At 33.3% G+C, this 21,752-nt stretch overlaps 1 protein-coding gene across 2 annotated transcripts in view; it reads left to right on the forward strand.

Annotated features, from left to right (window-relative positions):
• The first annotated feature begins 2,173 nt into the window (after window positions 1–2,173).
• Window positions 2,174–21,752, forward strand: part of LOC128868674 (epidermal growth factor receptor) — a 67,863-nt gene continuing 48,284 nt past the window's right edge. The window contains exons 1-2 of one of the 2 annotated variants that reach the window (XM_054111019.1): window positions 2,187–2,219; window positions 2,277–7,377. In XM_054111019.1, coding sequence (XP_053966994.1) covers window positions 7,092–7,377 — 286 coding nt within the window. In that variant the 5' untranslated portion in view covers window positions 2,187–2,219; window positions 2,277–7,091. Of the gene's footprint in view, window positions 7,378–21,752 lie in introns of both variants that reach the window. The other variant, XM_054111018.1, reaches the window with a different exon arrangement.

A 21,752-nucleotide genomic window follows, 5' to 3' on the forward strand; every position in this document is an offset into this window, starting at 1 on the left:
ATAGGGCTACTCTTCTGGAGCATCTAAGTGTGGCTTCCGCAATTGAATGATCCATCCTAATATGTAAATATGTATGTATTCACTTGCTTTGCATTCCAGTTGACTCTCAGACAGAGCTACAAAATAATAAAAATTACACAAGGTTTTTCAGTGGCTTAGTAGAAGTCATAGATCTGGTCCAGTAGTGTACGAAAAGTATTTGATACTTTTAATACCCTCAAATTATCAACTTATTCATAAACAAGATGTATGATATGACCTCACCTACAAAGCAAGCTTTAGCGCCTTAAGCGATTTTAAATTTTAAGGTATATTTAAAAAGAAAAATGTTAGAATTTTCCCAAACAATAATGACTTTGCGAAAATAGTTCTAATATTTGGAAAAAAATTGCAATCAGTATGAAATTTACACAATTTTATTTATGTATTCAAATTTGATGGATTTTTGTCCACACTTTTACAATAATACATTTACATTTAAATTAGCGAGCTTTTTGTGCTGAATACAGCAAACCTTTAATGTTAACTAAAGTATTAAGAAATTATGACGCTTTGACTAAGAAGAGAAACTTAAAAATTCTCCTCTCCAGTCAGAATTTTGTGTTTGGCTGAAAACTGTTTGAAGCCCTCTTCCATATCTATAACCGCCACTACTTAGATCATTTCAAAAGTTCATTTTCAATATAGCACCGTGGAATGGGAAAACTACATTTTTTCATATCCAATTTTGATGCTTATATAAGAACTAAATTCTCAACTAAATGTTTTTTGACTATTGCTTTTTTGCCACTATTTGGTTACTCCTCAATACACGCACCCTTGCACACCCAAATTTGTAAAAAAAAATATATCTCTTCTAAGCCAAATGGCGCCCAAACAGCTACTCAAGTGTTACCTTTGTTCCTTCAAGTACCTCACGTGAGAAATCCACTTGAAGCATAATGCCCAACTACTTATTGCATTCGCTTCCCTTGGCTATTCTACATAACATAAGCAATAGAAATGACCAATTCGAAAGCATTTTGTACAACTAAATATGGCTAAAACAAATATAAAAAAGTCTAGCTTAAACAATAGGCGAGGGATTAGGCGCAGCAAGACAATACAACACCTCTGATGGATATACACTTGTACATATGTTGCATGCTACATGACATTGGACAACTTCACACCGCGCTGCCGACACCTGCCGCGCACAACAATTGCCGCTATTGGTGAAGGTATGGCTAAAGGCGTTGCCAGCGCGTTTGGTAACAACCATAAAATCAATAAAGTAGCATTTTTGACTTTAGCTTGAGCTACACAGCAACAAACACTGCATCAATGCCAGCAGAGTGCGGCAACTCCAGCATTTCATGTCAAATACAGAAAATATTTTTCGTAGTTTGTTTTTGGGGTCGTAAAGGATTTTCACAGAATTCGCATTGCACGTTATTAATTTTATGTACGGCTCAGTGCACAGCGGCTAACGTACAGACTGGCTAACGTTCAAGCTGATCGGTCTTTCAGCGGGTGGTAAACCTACAGCCTACCTGGCTGACGTACCGCGTATGCAATGCTGTCTGTCATTCCACATTTGTTCGCTTGGTTAGCCTCTAGCCGCTTGCCTGCCTCTTTGTCTGTGCATCGATTTGTGGCAACCCATGTTCGACATGGGACAGGTGAAGGTTGTCATCTTCGTTTTCGTCGTGGTTTTTATTGTCGCCATACATTGTTGCTGTTGGCATTACTGTTGATGAAATTTGATGCCCGTGCATCGTTTTTTTCGGTGGTACAGCAGCAAGCACATCTGAGAGTGTGTCGCGCGAGTAGATTTTAAATCTAATTTGTAATCTTTAATATTGCATTGTGGAGAGGTGAAGTAAGCCTACATACGTACGTACGTACATACATATATGTATATACATATAGATATACATATCTGCATACATACATACATAAACACATATTCACTTGAATATGCATGTATAGCCTGTCACATCTCTCCGCTGACCTTTCCACCCCGCGGTCGGTAAGTCGCTGCCGCTTGTCTCACATCATTAAACTGTTCTCGGGCGTTTATGGCACTGCTGTTATCCACTTTAGGAATGTGCTTAATTATTCAATATTTATTTGTTATTTATTGCTGGTTATTAATGTTTTATTCCCTTCTTTTCTCTCATTCCAGGTAAGAGATGCGAATAACTGATGACTTTTGTGGTACGGAATATCTCTTCGAGGTAATCTTTGGCACGTAAATATTGTGTTTACATACCTACATGTGTTTGTTTGTACAGATGTGAGAGTTTGGCCAGGATTTTGTCGTCATTGGTGAGTTGATTATCCTTCGATTGGCGTCAGTCTGTTGATCTTTGTCATGTATTATAATTTCAATGTATTTGTATAGGATCCTAAGTGTATGTTCTCACAGTTATGTGTTAATAAATAATAGATTCTCTGAGTTGTTATCTTAGATGTTAGTATATGTATGTAAACGATTATTGCTGGTAAAAAAACAGTCTAAACTCTATACAAATGTTTGCGATCATGGCGGCTATAAAGGCGCCTTCAAAGGACGCGCCTAGATATTATTTTAAAATAAAACATGTTAAAATTAAGGTTGTTTCGGGTTTCACTATTTTTATTCAAAATAGGGCTCTAAAGAATTATACGTGAACAATAACATCATTTAAATGTCCAGGATGCGTACGTCTACAGGTAAAATCCGCCAAAGAGGCAATTCATTTAGAACGTCGAGTTATCGATGGTGAAGGTTGTTCAGCAACACTTTGGTATATGGCAGCAATATTCTTAACAGCACCTCCAGTGTTTGGTCTGCCAGCCCTTTTACTATCCTCGAGAGAACCAGTTTCTTGAAGTTTGAAGAATTATCGACTAAGTCGGACTCACCCAAAAATCACGAATTTTACGTTCTTGTTCTCAAAGATCGACCATTTTCATAATAAGTTTCAATAATTTTAACGCATTTTTCTATCGTATAAAATTCTACATCTGTCTCTTTGACAAATAACCAAGATGACATAAAAAAGAGCCATCCAGGAATTATGCATATCTGAAAGACTTTTTACAAACATTTCTTGGATACTCTAACTAAAATATCAACATTTTCAATTCTAAGCTCATGTTTCAATTCAAAAACTTTAATGAGAATATTACTACGAATTTAATTAAAACACAAAGAAAATTTAAATGAGGCACTCTTAAATCAAATAAAAATTACGCAATTAAAACTGATTTTCAATTCAAATATTCAATTGTGTATAAAAGCATTTGTAATAAAATACACTAGAATGCCTCAAATAACAATTCCACTTTCGATGACGATTTCAAAATTTACAAGGTGAACCATGTTAGGCAAGCAATGAAAAAATTAACTGTACAAGCACCAAAACCAATACTGTGGTTCAAGGAAATTTGTTTACAATATTTTTTGAATGTGAAATCGCGCATGGAAGCGGTCTGATAAAATAATGTAACGGTACTAATAAAATAACGTAAAATTCTCATTTCGGATATTTTCCATCTCACTTTTGCAAATGCTTTAGTTATTATGGCACTTATTTTCTATCAGATATTGGCGTTTACTGAATGTTTCATCCTTCGTTGATTGATATAAAACCTTTGGTTTTCGGTATCAGAACAGGAGAAGACGTAGAAAAAAATCGAGCGGTGTCAAAGCAATTGAATGTGGAAACTAGTTAAAGTCACACTTGCTGATATTCATTGAGTAGTGAGTAAGAAAAGAAAACAATTGCGGCACGAAATGTGTAAAGTCGAGAGCTTCGTTTTTGAAATAAGAATATGAAGTAAACCAAAAGCATTTCATATCGAAATATCAGTTTTGCTGGTACGAAAACTTGCCACTTTAATGAATACTGATTCGATTAGCATACATATTGGGATTGCCGGAGTAGAGAAATCTTATATTACACTGGTTTATTGTTTTTTATGTAAGACTGTGGCTATGGTAAAAGTGATTATAATCTCAAGATCTTGCGCAACTTTGGCACCTCCACACTTTTGTTGGGTGGTTGGCCAAAAGAAATTAAAATAATTAATTAGTGCTATTTCTTTTCAAACATTTTATTCTATTGGGTGAGTCAATTTTCGAAATCGCATTTTTTTAAACTCCATCATGGGCAGACACACTTCTTGTGCAGTGTAAAAACAACGGAACAATAAATAAGAATTGTTTAATCTATATATTTATTATTGCTCTTGGAAGTGAATAGAGCCTTTTCTATAAATTTTTCTAGAAAAGGTGCACTTTTGGAAAAAAATATAATATTTAAATGTTTGGTCAAACAAGTGAAACTGCCATGAAAAAGCTCCTCATAAAATACACATCTGCCATTCGGAGGCGACGTAAAACCGTAGGTTCCATTTTATGGAAAACATCAAGATGGGAGGAGGAGCTCAGCCAAATACTTAAAAAGGGTGTAAACGACAATTATATATAAGTGAACGGTAAATTGTTTAGAGAAAAGATAGTTCAAATTCAATTAAAAAAACACATCTAAGCTCTTCTAAGTGAAATTTAACTGTAGAGGGAACACTTTTAACCAATCCTAGTAATTTGTCTGACTAGTTTCAAATAAGTGGCTTTGAGAAAAATACGTGCCCTGAGGCGCTGCTTTATAATTGAAAATTAACCGTTCAGACAAATTTTCTTGCTACAGAACAAACTATTTTTTCGTTCTTTTGAAGACCTTAAACTAATTTTTAAGCGAAAAAATCGGTTTACTAATCGTAGAGTGGCATTACCTCTACGGTTGAGCAAGTAAATACCAACATGAGCTTGTTGAGCTGATGATGACATTTTAAAATGATAGAAATTTAGCCGAGCTTCTTGGGTGATATCCTGTTGTTTTGTAGATTTTTATAAAAAGGTGCAATTCTCCTTTACCGATGACGAATTTCAGTATCCCACTCTAGTTACAATATTTTTAATTTCATGGCACGAGCCGTGCTTTTATTCTTACATACATACAAACTTATCTATATGCGCACACACACACACGCCGTCTACGCGCTGATTGCATAAGGCTACTGCAGCCCAACCATATTCCCAAATGCACAAAAGCACTTCTCGTTCTAAACATGCAACTCGCCTCCAGTGCAGATTGTTTTAGATAACGTTAAACATTTGAAGAAAATTGGCAAACAAAAACAAATAACATCCATGCAGTGAAATGTCTGTGTAAGTTCTTTTACCAATAAACCCACTCATACATTCGTACTGTAAAAGTGTGAAGTGTGAAATGAAAGATACCACCAAAGCTGGTAGACAAGAAGAAATCGAAAACCCACGCGCCAGTCGCGAAGCCGCACAGACGTACAAAACAGCTTAGCTTATAAGGCGAGAACTTCAAGATCGAGCAAATGTCTTCAAGATTTCTTGTTACACACATAAACACTCGCACGCGTTCGTACTTGTGTGTGTGTGTTTTTATTTCTTGCACAATACGAGAAACCGTGAACCGAAGTGCGCTCAATATTTACTCAGGTGAGCGCCGCTCAATTGCACAACACCTGAGCGCGCTCAGTGTCACGTTATTCGCTGCGTCGCCGAAAAGATCGTATTTACTTTTAGTTTTGGAGGTGATCTTTGATTTGAGACTGTGCGCTCTGATGCAAAAGAAGATTTTTATTTTATTTATTGTTTTTTGTTTGTACCAATTGTGTTGCCTTCTTTCTGAGTTACTTTTTGTTAGTTTACTCTCAAAGTAAAGCCGGGGCGAAGTCGTCGATCGCGGCGAGTAATTCAGCTGTGACTGGCTTACAACTGTGTGCGCACTCGTACGCGTGTGTACGTGTAAATTTGTATTTTAATTCTTACCTGCTTTGGTTTGTTGCGCCTTCATGCAGCATACCTTTGCATACCTGTGTGTATTGGTGTATTGGTGCGTGCGTGTGAGCAACTGTGTGTGTTTGCTTGAATTCGCCCCTTTTCTGGGACTAACTGGTCTATCGAGCCAAACTTTTGGAATAATTTCCAACTTCAGTTGAGAGTAAAACGTTTTGTTACATAGACGCCGGAGCGCACGCGGACGGTCATTTGATATTTTTTCCAATGAAAAAATTTATCTTGAATTAAAATTTACAAACAACAATAAATTATTATAAATTTCGCTTTGTGTTGCCGCTGGTGGTTGTTCTTGGTGTTGTTGCTGATACAGATTCAATTAGGGCGTAGATGCGTATTTGTGTTTGCTTTGCATTGAAGTAAATTTTTTGTAATTATTGTGGGGATTCAGAAAATTGTGCATTACGGCGTTATTTTCATGCCATGTAGAACTGAAATTGAAATGAGTTCGAAAATATTCCGTGAACAAAGTTATTCCCCGTTTATTGAAGTGAAAAACAAAAACTTATGAAACTAATTGGAACGCGTTGTATTTGTGGTAAAAATTAATTTGCAAAACAAACAAAAGATACGCTACATATCGGCACGAATATTTATGCAAACATACGAGCTGAGTTGAAAAAGAAGAAGCACCCGTTGCAAAGGGTATTGTCGTACGTTGGTTGTAGTGAATACGCCAACCACTGCCCAGTCAAAGGCGAACATAACAACAACTTCCCGAGGAGTGACTTGCTGCTCGTGAAACTCGTTTGTAGCGCAAGAGTTTGCAAAAAGCTGGTCACGCCGCACCAGTTTAACATCGTTTCGTAAAGTTTCCGCGCCCGCGCTCGGAATAGTATATGCTTGCAGTTAAACGAAACCAAACCAACGACAAATGCGCGTGCGTGTTTCAGCGGCACAGGAAGTTATTGCAGTGCAGTGTATTTTGGCTGTAATCGGCGCGCATGCGCAAATCATATAACACAATATTTGTAGTTTTCGCATTGTGAGCGTGTCTGTGAAACATAAAAGCTTTTCAGTTTTTAAAAAATTGAATGAAGTGCAATATTTGCTATTGAATTTTTAAAAAATACAGTTCCGAAATCGCCAAAATCAAAGAAAAGTTCGAACTTTTCCAGTAAGCTAAATAACAGCATCTCCATCGCCTCACTTTCGCTCTGGATTACGCGCTTTCGTAGAATGCCGTTGACGTGTCAGCACTACTGCTGTCGTAGTTGAGCATAAAATGCAAGGGTTTACGCTGGAGAGATTAACGCCACTCCTGCTGCTGGTGCTGCACTTCTCCGGCTGCGCCGTTAATTCGGCGTTGGCGGCGCGCAATCCTCGACAGGGCGGCAGTAGTGGTGGTAACTATAAAAATGGTCGTGCTGAACGATACCGCGGATCACAGCAAGCGGCGAGAAAGCGCCACAATGGTGGGGGTGGTAACGGCGGAGCGGGTGGTGTTAACGGTGCGTCAGTGCTGGCGCAAAATCACGAGAACAATCATACGGAATTCGTGAAGGGAAAAAGTGAGTTTGTTATTTAAATTAAATTATTTAAATAAGGGGTGAGGAATTGAATATAAAAAGAATTAGTAAATAAGAGAAAAATAGAAAAGACCAAAATATAAAATATCGCACCATAAATAAGGTAAATAAAAAGTAAATCAAGTGAGATAAACTCCAGCAAAATAAGAGCAAAATATATTAAAGTCGAATAAAATTCATGTGAAAATAAAATAAAACACCAAATTATATTAAAACATTAATTTAAAAATTAAAGGAAACTAATGTAAAATACAAAAACGAATTAAACACATTTAAGAAAAGTGAAGTGAAGTACAATAAAATATAATACAACGAACTAAATTAAAATCAAGTGAAATAAAAAAATATAAAATAAAATTTTATAAAATAAAAATTAAAAGCAAAAAATACAAAAATTAAATAAATAAATAGAATTTAAAAAATTACATGAAGTAAAATAGAATAGAATACAAGAAGTTAAACTAAAATTAATTTGAATAAAATTAATAAAATAATGTAACATCGAATAAAAGCTATATGAGAAGGAAATAAAATAAGAATTCAAAAGTTAACGAAATAAATAATAATAATTAATAAAGTTAAAAAAATAAAAAAAAAGTAAAATAAAATAGAAGTGGGTAAGTAAACTTACAGCCAAGTAAGCGAAGTGTGTAATAAAATATACTCAAATTAAATAAAAAATATATAAAAATGAAAGAAACGGAAACACTGAAAAATTTAAAATAAAATAAATTAAAAAAGTATATTAAATGAAAGAAATTAAAAGAATAAAATTAAAAAGGAAAGAATTAGTTGAATTAAAATTAAATAATATAAACAAAAATATAGTTAAATACGGTAGCATTGACAAAACTGTATATGAATAAAAAATAATATAAAATAAAAATTTAGAAACTAAAAGAACATAACGGCAAATAAAAGAAAGTACATTACAAAAAAATCATAAATAAATAAAAAAATGTAAGTGAACAAAATTAACCAGGATAAAGTTAATTAAATTAAAATCAAGCAAAGTAAAGGAAATTAATTTATTAAAATAATGTTAAATGGAAGAAAAATATGTATGCAATAGTGGAATTAAATAAACAAATTTAATAATATAAAAACTAAAAATAAATTTAAGAAATCAAATAAAATAAAATAAATAAGAAATAAAAAAATATATATAAAAAATGTAATTTTGTTAAATAATTAAAGTGAAGAAAAGTAAAATAAAAGAAGTAATTTAAATTAAAATCAAGTAAAATAAAAATACAAAATACAATAAAATAAAAAAGTAAGTAAATAAAGAAAAATGAATGCAAAAAAACCAAATGAATAAATAAATTCAAAAAACAAAATTATAAATTGAAGTAAAATAAAATAGAATAGAGTTATTTTTACTATATTAAAAGCAATTAAAATATTTACTAAAATAAAAAAACGAAAGAAAAAGTTAAATGCTCAACATTTAACATGTATATTGAGCATTTAACTTTTTCTTTCGTTTTTTTAAACACTTTTAAACACCTTTAACATTACCGCTTACTTTATTATGCCGATAAACTCAGTTGTTCTCCCAAAAGCTTATTGAACTCTGGAGTCGATATATTTCATTGTATTTAAAGAAAGCGATGCAAAGGACTAGGTTTTGTTCGCCTGCATTACCAGCACTTTCAAGACAATTTTGATTGACAAAATGGTGGGGTTTTACCTCAGTCTTGCAGTAGTCTCGAAATTATAAAGAAAATGAGAAAACGAAAAGGTTGAAATTGACTTTAATGTTCGGTTAATCGTCTCGTTCACTGTAACTAACTTCATTGGTTAGATAAGTAAGCGGCACTCAGTTTAATAATTTGTTTTATTATTCGATATAGAAAAACGTCATAGTTGTAATAACAGTATTTTTGGAATAAAAATATTTTAGTTGTGGGCAAACAGAGGTGATTTTCATTTGACTTAAGTTCCTAACATCAGTACTGCTCTGTAGGCTTTGAACAAACCTTTCCAAAAATATATTTTCTTCAAATTATTTGGAAATAAATTTATTGTGTAACATTGCATTTCGGACTTTCAGCGATTTGCTTTCATTCAATTACTTGCCAGTGAAATTTTTCGCACTATTATTGGCTTCATATTAGGACGTATTTTATTCTATTAATAAAATTTATTTAATTTTTTTTTAATTCTTAATTTTAATTTTATTTTATTTTTTCGCTTTGTTTTTTTTTTTTACTTTTTTACAAATACATCTGTTACTGAATAAAATTAAAATTGATGGCAAAACAAACTTACTCTCCAAGGCCACCAACTGAACACAAAGCGCTTGTTAACATATTATTTTTAGTCAACCTTTCTGTTTTTTGTGCCGCTTTGCATTGTTTTCGTAGACAAATTTTCACTCGCTGAACCATAAATAAATCAAATTTATGCATTGTCAAAAGCAAATCAATATTATCCCGCAAAATTTTTCGACTCAGCACAGCGGTGGCTGCTGTCATTAAATGCCAACATGTTTTGGCGCAAGCGTACACACTTGCATACATACATACATACATTCATATGTACATATCTACAAAAGCAGTACACTTTAAATGTCTGCTGGCTGTCTAACTTGCGCACCGTCTGCAAGCAGTCGGCCAAGTCAGCCCCAACACCTAACTCAACATACTTACTTCCATACATACATACATATGTACATACATCCATACAATTTCATATGCAAAATCTATACATTTTTTAATACATTCATGCGGCGGCTAATTGGTATGCGAACGCTGATGTCCATAGTTCACTCCGTTTCGTACGTGCAACGCATACTGACGTCACCTAATGGGTGTTGCAAGTAGAAACAAATGCCTTAGCATGTGAACAAAACCATAAATGGGATTTTCTACTCTTGTAGTTACGTGTGTATATGTGGCTCTGTCTGTTAACTCCTTTTTTATAAATGTGGGTGTGCCTATTATCGCATTGTTTGGCGCTAATTTAGAATTTTCGCGCCAACAAATGCAATCAATCTTGAGTGTTCTAAATCTGCGTAGCTACCAGAATGGCATCAACAAAATAGCTAAATATAACAACAGTATTAAAGTTGGAGAAATATGCCGCTTCTGTTGCAAGTAGTGTGGAAATATTAGCATGACAATAAGCAGCTTGAAGGTAAAACTCGTATGGCTGAGTCAGTTGACGTATGTACGTGAAATAACGCGGGAGTTATATTTGGGTATATTTTCCAGGGCTTTTTCAGTTTACTTTGAAATGTATGTACTTTTGTATGTGTTGTACTAAAATGCGCTGCAAGCATTGTAAAACTAAATAGACTTTATTGAAGTTCTCTCGCCTTTCCTTATCTTATCAGTACCACGCAGCAGTTCAGCAGCAATAGACTAGCTGGCCGTCAGTCGCTGTAGCTACCAATTCATGCTTGCTTGATATTGCCTAATATTTTGTTTGTTGTTTTTCTTTTATATTTAAAATGTCGTATTTGTTTTGTTTTATTTTCTCTTGCTTTAATATCTTATTTACTGATATTTATTAGGGTTCAGTTTTTGGGGCATGTTCGACCGCTGTCATACTGCGTTTTTTTATTTGTGGCTGTCATAAATTTGTAAGAGTTGATATTTATGTACACATTTGGGGAGGTACTTCTAAAATTAAAATTAAAAATATTTATGTATGATATGAAAGCGACATACATATGTATGCCGTTAATACCCTTTACTAACTCACTTTATATGCATATAAATACGTATGTATGTAAGTATGTTAGTAACACCTTGATTGCACATTTCACATTTCCACCTTATTTCTACATGCAGTTCAATCTTTGTCTATTTATTTATACTTGCTTTAGTAATTTATGGCAGCTCCATTTATTTATATTTTGCCCAACTTTCGGCTCAACGCGTATTTGTTTTTGACGCAAGTAAACAATGAAATATAAAAACAACCTTTGTAATTAATTTAGAAAAGTTTCTTTACTTTACAGTCGGTGGCCAATATTTGTAATGCGCTAAGAGTTTAGTTATGGTGCACTAAATTGAAATTGGGGTTGATCGGCTGCAACCTCAAGGCGTAATTCAAAAGGAATGGGGGCAAACGACATGTGACTGCTCTTCAATATTTAAGATTGGAAATAAAGCAAAAAATGCTTGATATGCTTCCTCTATTGAACTGCTCGAGTAAACTACTTTGCTATTCAGTTAAAAAAAATCAAAAATCAAGCAATCCATTCAAATACGAAATAATTACGTAATTACCATGGCAACTCACAAGATGCTCTTAAAAACTCGTTTTACACACTTAATAAAGGGTGGCGCAAAATTAATCGGGTGGCGCAAAATTAACCATTCAACTTTTTAGTAAAAAAAAAATTATTTTGAATGACGGACATCTTTATTTTGACCCTTACGTGCTCCATTGCTTGTCTGTTTGTATGCTGCAGCTCTCTAGCTCACAAGTGTCAAATATGATTGCCGTAGGACGATATTTGCAAATATTATAAATCTTTCCATAATTGATTAATTTTGCGCCACCTGTTATATGTATGCCACTACATTATGAATATAGGCTTTAAGAAATGCTTTTAAATTTTCTATAGAGTGCATTTAATAACTATAGCACACGGATTTTTTGACCAGTTTATATATTTTATTTCTTTTTTATTTAATTTCATGTATTGTTTCATAAAAATATAGTTCATACTCCCACAAAAACTTTAAATCCGAGTTCTAAGTTAAAAGCAACAAATCATATAAATCCAAATTTTCAGCTTTGCTCAAGATTTATAAAAAGTCGATGCATTTTCCTCAAGATTGTAAAATTTTCAATCAGAATTTCAAATAAATTTGAATAAGCAGTTTTATAGCCCATTAAATTTTAGTATAAAAATGAGTTTTTGAAGTTGCTTAAAATTCGAATTGATTTTTCTTCACTGATGGTATTGTGTATTTTCTCCATATAATAAAAAAAATGCGCAAAACTGTCCAAGAAAAAATAAATAAATAATAAAACTAACTTGCTCTTTACTATAATGTAAACTGCGTACCGAAATTTAGTTTTTAATTATTATGAAAATAATTTGAATTTTGATGAAAATTTTCTAAATTTGTTTAATTTTTGTGTAAAGTTGACAATTTGACTTACATGGTTTTTTGTATAATTTTATAAAGAAAATAATGCACTTTAAAAAGAAAAACTATAGTCAATACTAGTCAAACTGTGGGCGATATCTTTTTTTTGCGGGCTGTAGATCGGAGTTTGGAGTTAGTGAAAATATATCAGTTTTGCTCAGCAAAGACAATTTTTGTTGTTTTTTATCATTACTTATATATTTTCCTCTTAATAACAATTTAGAAAATAAATAATTTTCGTTCAAAAAACAAACTGTTAGCGATGCTCCTCCTCCTGCGTCTTTGCACCTTTATTATTATATACCTATTTTATAAATTATCTTAAACGAAATTAAATTAAATGAAGTGCATTACATTTATTAAGACTCCGTTAGAACTCTTCTACTCATAGCTACTTTATAACTTATTCATAAAAGTTTATGTATATTTTAACTGACCTTTCTTAATTAATTGATGCACGCAACTGCAGCATATTTTACCATAGAGTAACAAAACTACTTTTACTACTCATTCTCGACTTCAACACTTTTAAAATTTAATTACTTGCAAACCGAAATACGTTCCGAAACATTATTCACAAATAAAAAAATAAAATATAATTAAAAACAAAGAAAAGAAACAGTGTAGCTTTCATTTTTTCAAAAATTTTACTACAATTTCGGAAGTGTAGCCTCTGATTTGTTAGAGTTTCCTACAACAGCGAATAGCAGCGGTAAATGCAAGTTTGCACTTTTTATGTATTGAAAGAAAAAAACAATAATAACAATGCAGTATTCAATTTCGACCGCAATACAAATATTCTGAAAACTGCTGCGATGCAATTACATACCAACATATTTGCGGCACTAATACTGCTGCAAATTATAAGCGGGTATATGTATTATTAAATGCGTATATATATATATATATTCTTGTATGTATGCATATGCCCGACACTTCACTCTTTGCCCCTTATTTGATTTATACTATTTTATATCTTTCTTGTTTACTTCGATGATTTTTTCGCTTTCTGGCTTACTGCTGTTGATAAATGTCAAAAAGTGAAACATTTAAATTGACAAAAATAAAAAAAATAAAAAATAAAAGCAGGGGATAACACATGTATGTTGCTCCATACATATTGACTCAAGTGTTAACTGAAGAAAATAAAATAAATACAAAGCAAGAGCAAATACAATAAATAAAAGTAATAAAAAATGGTATCGTATACTCGTACCTATACTTATAATCCGCTGGTTCACCTGGTGCGTATGTGTATGCACATTTAAAATGGATAAGCATCAGAAGATTTTCGGTTGATATATTCATAGCTGCATGTGCATATACTTATTTGTACATTTATACATCTATGTGTGTGTACATATGTATCTCATACAGTGCATTTAGGCACTCTGTTACGAGTGCATATCAAGCAAGTTGTCGAAAAATGCATGCCCTTTAACTCCAAAATACACACTGCATTGCCCACGAACACCCGTCCCTGTAGGAAAAAACTTACGTAGTTAAAAACAACTTTTCGGTTCGGAATTAGTAAAATTCAGCCAATGTGAATTACTTCGCTATTTTTGTCGCTAGTAGAGAGATCTGTATTCGGTTGGGTGAGGGAAACCTCAAATGCGAACACGAAGTTACTCAAAAGCCATGTAAATAGATTGCATCTATGTGACGTCACACAAACAGGTATACTGTCAAATTGACCGAAAACAGAATTGTGGTATGAAATGAGTGCCAGCATTGTATTTTGTGACATGTTTACGGTTGCACTATGGTCAATCACTCTCCACACACAAAAAAAACAAAAAAGTTCTGATTTTCGATCGGAATTATAAAATCTATTATATTTTAAGCCTTCCGTCAAGATATTTTGGAAGAATTCTAAGTCTTTCGTGAGTTTTCAAAAGCCTTATTGTTTTGATTACATTGATATTATTTTTAGAAAATTTTCTGCAAACCTTTTAAACTTAAACTTCTGTCATCTGAGGTAGTTTTTGGGAACAAATACCTATTTCGATAACCTAGTTTTATTTTTAAATAACTCGATTTTTGAAAGTATTTTCAAATTGGCCCATCTCACGTAAATCATACAATAATATTTTTACGAAATATTTTGGCCGAAGTTTTAAAATATAATTCAGTTTATAATTCCGGTGCAAAAACTTACAATTTTGTTTGGTGTGACGCCCTAGTTTCATTAGTCTATTAGTTTGTCCACAGAGTTTGATTAAAACGCTTCGAGTCGTGCTAGAGGCTGATCTAGTTTTTACGAATTCAGCAAATGTACAGTGGTTACTATGCAATATTTGCATTGGAATACAAAATAGGATGAAAATATAAACCTAATCAATTAAATAAAAGTAAAGAGTAAGATAAAACGAACCATTTTTCTTTGGCTGTTCCAAAAATAGAATCTACGATCTGCTGAGTGGGTACACCAATGCTCTAATGCTTCATTGATTAATCCGATAGCTGTAGCAGCGCGAGCTTTAATTTCAAGCTGATTTAAAGTAATCGAAAAAGGTATAAACCAGATCTCATCTACTGGAAAATTGTACTGAAGTGCCCTTTTCTAATAGCACTAATACCTTTAAATGTGCTTTAAAATACGAAAACTTACTTCGCAATGATCAACTATACTTCAGAAAGAGTTTTATGTGTATAAAAATTGTGAATTACGCTTCTGAATCCCTTAGAAGAGGCATGGGAGGTCTATTAGAATGTATCTAATTTACTAAAACATTGAGTGCCAAGCGGTTTTGATGAAAATCTCACTAAACACCACGCAGTGTAGTTGTTAGAAATATACTCAAAAGTTGTGTATATTGATTTCTGAGCCTTCCCGAATCTGTTGTGTTGTTTATTTTAAATTTTTTCAGTTACTCGTAGATACTATTTGAGGTCGATGGAAATGGCAACTAGTCTTTGAACCAGCTGAATTCGACCGTTGCCGTTCCATTGTGATACCACAGTACCAGCAAGGCGAATTGAGTATCTAAGGTGGCGCTATTAAAAAACAGTTACTTTACTTTTCGCGATTTTGACATGTCTGACGTCAGCTCCCTTCGCAAAACAAAATAAACGAAAAAACAAACAGAAGTAGGAGAAATTACATGTTTGTGAAAATTCAGTGAATGGCTTGGTAGTTTTGTGATTTATGAGGTTTAAACTAATCAAACTTATGAAAACGAAGTGCAGTGTGTTGAATTGTGAAAGCACAAATTAATAAAAAGCCGCGGAATGCAATTTGTTTGCATTTTTAAGAAGGCAAGAAAGTATGTGTGTGGTTGTTTCCATTGTTTTCGCTTACTCTTCTTCTTCACAACCAAGTAATTTCCCTTCCTTTTACTTTTTGATTCATGGGCTCTTACGACACGGCGAATTCGAAAGGCGCAAACTGTATTCTAACATTCTTGCAGTAACAGTTTAGCTGCTACTACTGGTTAAATAATTTTAGGTGCAAATCTATTTATCTTGGTGACACTTATGTATATCCCTACGGACTTCGGTATCATTCAAGAACGATGGGCCAAAGTGTCTAAACCTACTGGCATACCATGCAATGCGGTGACAAAGATGACATTCTTGCAGCTTCTGCAATAGTTGAAACTATTGGATGTGAAGCACCAATGTACCGAGAATTGTTTATCATAAAACAGAAAAAAATTCATTACCAAAAATTCATCTCAAAGCTCACCAAATAGTTCTCACACAATTAAGCTTGCTCTGAAAATGAAGTAAGCACTGCCGAACGCTTTCTTGTAATGTGCCACCCCAGGAAGAAAAAGATGTTGTCAAAAAACTTTGACTGAGACACTAAAGGCTAGCATACTTTTGTAAATATTCGGAAGTTACATTCATTTCATGCCTTTTCCAGTATATCGCATGCTTTCTGAAGTACAATAGACAAATCATGTTATACATTTAATGGATCCAGAAGTAAAAATGGCTTTTCTAAAGTATATTTAATTAGTTTCTGAAAACATGTATCTAATTTAAAATGCATTGAATGCTTTCTAAAATACAATTCACCATTCTGCAGTGTATATTTTACGGTTTTTGACGCACTGAAGTTGGAAGGAGGTGTATTCATGGTTTTGAATCTGACTACAAGTAAAAACGCACTAGTTCCGTACTGGTAAATTTCTCGGCAGGGTTCACACTAAAAAATGCTTACCCAAGTAAACACAAGTCAATTTTTTTCTTATTTTTTTAAATAAGTAATATCAGCTGCACACTCTTGGCACTTGGATGGGGAAGATAACTAACCTCGCTGTGTGATGAAGCTTTAGCGGCGGGAGCGAATGCACACGTTTTGTTGATAAAATAAAAATAAAAAACACACTTAACTTATAACCTTTTTTATTTATTTTTGAATGCAACATTACTCTATAAAATTTGTTTTGACATATCACGGCTTCATCATTAAAATACCTACAGCATAACGTTCACTGTCAGTTATTTTGCTTATAATTCGATTTTTTAACTCTCAGTATTACACTTGCCTGTACAAAGTAGATTTTAGGGGGAAATGGGGAGGAAAAGAAAGAGGGAATGTCGCTTTATCATCGATACACTCAAATATTCAATGGATTTATTAAGATTGAACGGCCGGTTACAAGCAAATTCTTTGTAGTCGCATGAATGCAAGTTTCTTATCAGCTTTTCGCAGTTTTCATTATTTTAGTTTGGAGAAAAATTATAAGTTTAACAATGTAGTATATACATATACATACATAAATAAAATGCATTCGGTATAAATATATTAAATATTTACATTAGGAATCAGGTCAGTTAAATATAATAGAAAGTCTGTTTTGATTTTTACAAATACTAATAGATCTTAACAAATATTTTATGAAGATATATCGTCGATGTGCCGAAAGGGTAATCAGCGCAAAACATAAATGACATACCTCTTTATTTTACATATTTTTTAATATTCTGTTGCATTTTTTGTATGATAAATGTGGTAAATTTCGGCTTAATGTGAACTAAATTATATTACATTGAAAGTAACTGAGGCAGGAGGCATAGAAATCGTGGCTTCACATAGAAAATAGCTCGAATGAAGGTCATAACAAGAGGTGGTTTGTAAAATCTTTAGCATTACAAATTGAAATCAAAAACACAAGTATTAAGAGAAGTGAGGTTTTTTTCTCAATCAGTAGGCAATTATATGACTTTAATGATAAAAAATAACTTCGGTCATACGAGTATTAAACGATTGACATAAGTCTTTCGCAAATACCAATTTTCGACCACTTAGTCAAGGGTTATGCCCTTTGCATCACTCCATTACAAAAATAACTTAAAATGTATGCTCGACGCTGAACTCTAACACCCTTGGATCGAAAGCAGTTTCTATTTTTATTTTTCCTTAGTATAATTTTCGTTTTAGAAATGTATTAGGATACTTTATAGCTACAAAAATGCACGCGCGCAATAGCAAAAAAAAAAAAAAAGTAAAGCAAAAAATAAAAAAATAAATATCGTCAAAAAATTTAAAAAAAATTTAAAACAGCATAATAATTAAAATAATTACTATTAAAAATTCCTAAGTCAAAAGAAAAATAAAACAAATTGGTAATTTGGTAATTTTTTAAACTTTTTTTAATTTGGCTTAAATAAGTTGTTTTTTGCTAATAAAGCTCGACATAAAAAAAATTATCAAAAATCAGTGCCAATTTTGTGGTACTTTAAAGTTATAGTTTTTTGCATTGAAACTTTGCGTTGGGCTATAAAACTGTATATCTAAAATGTTTCTAAAAATTTTGATTAAGTTTGAAATTTAATGGAAATTTTTATAAATTTTTAAAAGTTTTTAAAATTTTGTAGAAAGTGTGAAGCTTTAATTACATAAGGGCAAAAAGTAAGGGGAATTTGGTTGTAAAATGAGAAATCTTTATTTATTCTTGTAAATCAATTTCATCCCCTTCAAAATAATCCCCTCTCGATGAAATACACTTATGCCAACGATTTTTCCAATCCCCGAAACATGCCAAATAGTCCATTTCCGGAATAGCCATCAGCACCTTCTTCGATTCAGCTTTTATCTCCTCAATCGACTCGAAACGCGTTCCCCGGAGTGGTCTCTTGAGTTTTGGGAATAACCAGAAGTCACACGGAGCCAAATCAGGCGAATACGGTGGTTGCGGAACCAAATGCGTGGAATTTTTGGCGAAATGGTCACGAAGAACGAGTGCAGTGTGAGACGGTGCATTATCGTGATGCAAAAACCAAGAGTTGTTGGCCCATAATTCTGGTATTTTTAAACGAATTGCTTCACGTAAACGACGCATAACGCTCAAATAATATTCCTTATTAACAGTTTGGCCAGGTGGAAGGAATTCATAGTGCACCACACCACGAAAATCGAAAAAAAACTGTCATCATGACCCTTATTTTCGAACGACTTTGACGTGCTCTTTTCGGTCTGGCCTCGCCTTTAGCACGATATTCGCTTGATTGGTCGGTTGTTTCAGGGTCTTAAGCATAAATCCAAGTCTCATCTCCCGTAATGATGCATTTGAGCTTGTCCTGATAGTCTGAAAGCATTGTTTCACACACATCAACGCGACGACTTTTTTCCAAGAAATTGAGAGTTTTCGGTACCAAACGAGATTTGACTTTTCGTAGGCCCAAATGGTCTTTCAAAATAGTTTTCACAGATCCTTCTGATATTCCAATCATATCATTAATGTCTTTAACAGTCCACCGACGATTTTTGAGCACTAACTCCTTCACTTTATTGACGTGTTGGTCATCTGTTGACGTCGATGGTCGTCCGGAGCGCTCCAAGTCATCAACACGTTCTCGACCCTCTTTGAAGTCTTCGTACCACTTATAAATATTTTTTTGCGACATGGTCGAATCACCAAATGTCTTCTGCAACGTGCTAAACGTTTCCGCAGCCGAAATTTCATTCCGCAAACAAAATTTGATGACACTTCTCTGCTCAATCAAATCAGACATTTTAAAAATCGAAAAATGCACTCTTGGTCGTTTGGTAAACACAAGTAAATATATTACTGATAATGACATTCACATGAAAGTTGGCCCAAATGTTACTAACAGTGCTGCCAACTCATAAAAAAAATAACTAGAGCGAAATTTTAATCCCGCGAAGTTTGACAAATAAATTCCCCTTACCTTTTGCCCACAGTAACCAGTTCTTCTGTGTAACCTTTTTTTTATAAAAATTATTAAAAAGTTATTGGAAAATATTAAAAAGTAAATAAATTGTCAAAACTTTGCGAAATGTCGTTGTACTATTATTGTGGCCACCTCTGTATGAGGAATTCATCAAGCTCTTTTATCATTTTGTTATGTACATCTTCGAGCTGTGCCAAAAATGTAGAGCCCAACAGTTTTATGCCGCCTCTGAAGAGCAGACAGATTTTAGGTACAAAAAGGTCTACCTAACTCACTTTTTTCTGCTACTTAGTCCTAATCAAGACGGCGCTTTCTTGCCACCTGAAGACTGGTGGTACTTCAACCTTCCTACATTGGCTATTCTTCTTTGAAATCCTGTGTTAGAAATATCATTAATCAAAAAATATTCTGTGACTCACGTAATTCATATTTTTGACAATTTATGTTCAAGTTAATACTCCCATTTGCAAGAAGCGTTTTATTCCCTTTGAATATCACCAGCCTAAAGTCTTATGCCGCCTTCGAATGGCAAATAGTGCATATGGGACATTTTTATGGCATAAGCAAACACTCATACATACGTATTTATGTATTGTACATGTGTAAATGATTTATCGTAATATATTTCATAATTCGGGAGGCCCAGGATCGTAACTCAGAGCCTTTGGTTAACCAGCTATGTAATCAATACATACGTGTGCCAGCTAAGAAAAATTAAGGTCTTCTATAACTATGATACAATCGGTGCTATTGTTTTCAGATACCTTTGCTAGCCTAAAAAAATTAAAATTTTTTAATATTTCAACAGAAAGCAAAATAAGTTGGCGCAAAATTTAATCAAAAACATTTTTCTTTAACATTCTTATCTGCATAGCTGGAAAGTAGTTAGCATCGTGTAGTCCCAGCTGCGCAGACTATTTCAATATAACAAAAAAAAATTGTTGTATGCACACACATGCACACTTTTTATATGAGTATGAGAAAAGTAAATAAAGCGCTTGAGGGAACTATCGAAGACATTCATCATTTTGATTTGCCTACGATAGGGTTACGGCAGGAAAGCAACCATAACTATGCGTTATGACCCTTGGCTATTTGATCACTTACACACATGCGATTGCTAACAAAATCGGTGTTTATCATAATTGTCTGCAGTGTTTGCAAGTGTTAAGAATTTTCGCTTCGCTTATCAAAGAGTTTGATACGGGTGCCATGGCATAACAGGAGCACAGCGTTGGCAGTTAGCTGGGAGCTATTTAGACGAACTTTTTTAAATCACTTTTATATATAATATTTTTTATTTGTTTTTTATATTTTTTTCTTATGGCTGTTCACAATTTGAAAATTTCCTGTGCTGCTAGTCAACTGCTGGGTTAGCTGAATCCCTCCGTTTTCTACGTTGCCTGCTTGTATATGCGTTACATTTTGCGGGGCGCAAATATTAAACATGTCAATATCAATATTTGTATATTCAAATATATAAGCATGCATATGTACGTATTTATATTGCAAGTGTATGTGTGGCAAATAGCAAAATGTGCTGTGTACGCAAATGCGCAATCAATAAAATTGTTTGTTAAAATTATTATAACGATTTTTTCAATTAGCTTATGTACAATTTTTGTTTTTTTTTTCACTGAATTATTTCTGTGTACAACCACTTTGGTTAGTTGTAGTGTCGTCTTTTGATTTTTTCTTATTAATTATTCTTACGCTTGCGTATGAATTAAACTTTTTTTTTCTCCAAGATAGTTAACTGGGTGAGCATGTGTGAATTTAACTGTAACTGTGCGCGTGTGTGTATGTGTGTGTGATTATGGGGGGCTTTGCTAATTCGAAAGAACCTCAACTAAAAACTCTGGCTCATTTGTGTAAATAGTGAGGGGTAAAACTTGTAGATTAAGTATGCCGTTATGTAGGTATGTATAGACTTTTGGGATTACGAATACAAAAGTAAACATTTTGTAAGCATTTAAAATAGTTTCTGCAAAATTGAAAATACTCACTTTACTTTGCCGTAAACTTCCCATAAAACTTAGATATGCGGAAGCACTCAGTTGCGACTATCACAGAAATGAAGAAAGAAATCTGTTA

Source organism: Anastrepha ludens, chromosome 6 (genome assembly GCF_028408465.1).
Source record: "Anastrepha ludens isolate Willacy chromosome 6, idAnaLude1.1, whole genome shotgun sequence".
NCBI lineage: Eukaryota > Metazoa > Arthropoda > Insecta > Diptera > Tephritidae > Anastrepha > Anastrepha ludens.